At 58.6% G+C, this 1,169-nt stretch overlaps 1 protein-coding gene across 1 annotated transcript in view; it reads right to left on the bottom strand.

The window, feature by feature from the left end:
- STAR (steroidogenic acute regulatory protein) overlaps positions 1-953 on the bottom strand; it is a 6,728-nt gene extending 5,775 nt beyond the window's left edge. The window contains exons 1-3 of the mRNA XM_010838847.1: positions 899-953; positions 340-453; positions 3-67 (exon numbers count right to left, since the gene is read on the bottom strand). Coding sequence (XP_010837149.1) covers positions 3-67; positions 340-453; positions 899-953 — 234 coding nt within the window. The remainder of the gene's footprint in view (positions 1-2; positions 68-339; positions 454-898) is intronic.
- Positions 954-1,169: the final 216 nt, after the last annotated feature.

Here is a 1,169-nt window from a genome sequence, read left to right as displayed (position 1 = left end):
GCCTCCTCTCCCTGCTGGATATAGGCCAGCTCTTGGTCGCTGTAGAGAGGGTCTTCCAGCTGAGAACCTGGATGCAAAGCCAAGGAGACACTGAGCTTCTAGCCTCCCACCAGTTTCACCCTTTGGATCCCGGAAGAGCCCAGACCAAAGTCACAGGGTCCCAGCCGGCAGGTTGAGTTAGACACAGAGGTCTGGCTGTGAACAACGCCATTCCCATAGAGGGAGTGAGGAAGGTGGAGGGGTGGGGGGACGGGGTCTGGGGGACCACAGCCACACACACAGCGCTTGCACCCGGGAGCCCCCTGCTACTGGCAGAAGCCCAGAAACCTCAGCTCTTACCTAGGAGAGAGCCGCGATGCCGAACCTGGTTAATCCACGCAGCCGGGGCCGGGCCCCCTAGGGCCCTCCGGTTCAGCTCCTGGCCGATGGCCAGCACAGCCTGCTGCTGCAGCCCTGCCAAAAACGGAGGGAAATCATTGCTTAGGAGCAGGAAAGCTCCTCTTAGAGATGGACCCTTCCACCCTTCCTCTCATCACAGAGGAGGAAGCTGGCCTGGAGGGAAAGTGACTTGATCGGGAAGGATTCCCAGAGGGATGACTCCAGGGCCTAGAAGCCTGCTTTCTGTCTCACTGGCCCCACCTGAAGGTGGGGGCCACACCCAGGCTGGCTGAAGTTGCCCAACCAAAACATCCCAGTGTTGCAGACACCCTGTCCCCTGAGGTCTGTGAGAATAACTGCTCCGTGTGCCTGGGGGGGTCTTGCTGAGAGAACAGTCCCATGCTGGTGCAGTTCTCCCAGTGCAGCTTCTATCTAAACAGTAGCCAGCCGAGCCCAATGTAATTGGAAAGGACTCATTTAGATTGCTCTGTGGCCCCTTGAGGGGATTGACTCAAATGACCCTGGGTCCTGCAGGCACTGATTTCCACCTCCAGCTGGAGGTATTTATGGCGCATACTCCCAACTGTATGATGCTGATAAAGAGGCCCCCCCACGCCCCCCACGTGCTCTTGTCCTACTCCCCTTTCTTCTCTCCCTCTCCCCCACCCATCAGCTCTCAGGCTTGCCAACATGGGGGCTTGGAGTCGGGGCTCCCCCCACTGCCACTGTAGCCAGGATTTCCCTGGCACCCTTGGTACCCATCCTAGAGGAAGGAAAAGTCAGGTAGAAGC

This window comes from Bison bison, unplaced genomic scaffold (genome assembly GCF_000754665.1).
Source record: "Bison bison bison isolate TAMUID 2011002044 unplaced genomic scaffold, Bison_UMD1.0 scf7180017864105, whole genome shotgun sequence".
Classification (NCBI taxonomy): domain Eukaryota; kingdom Metazoa; phylum Chordata; class Mammalia; order Artiodactyla; family Bovidae; genus Bison; species Bison bison.
This window is presented reverse-complemented; position numbering and strand designations above follow the sequence as displayed.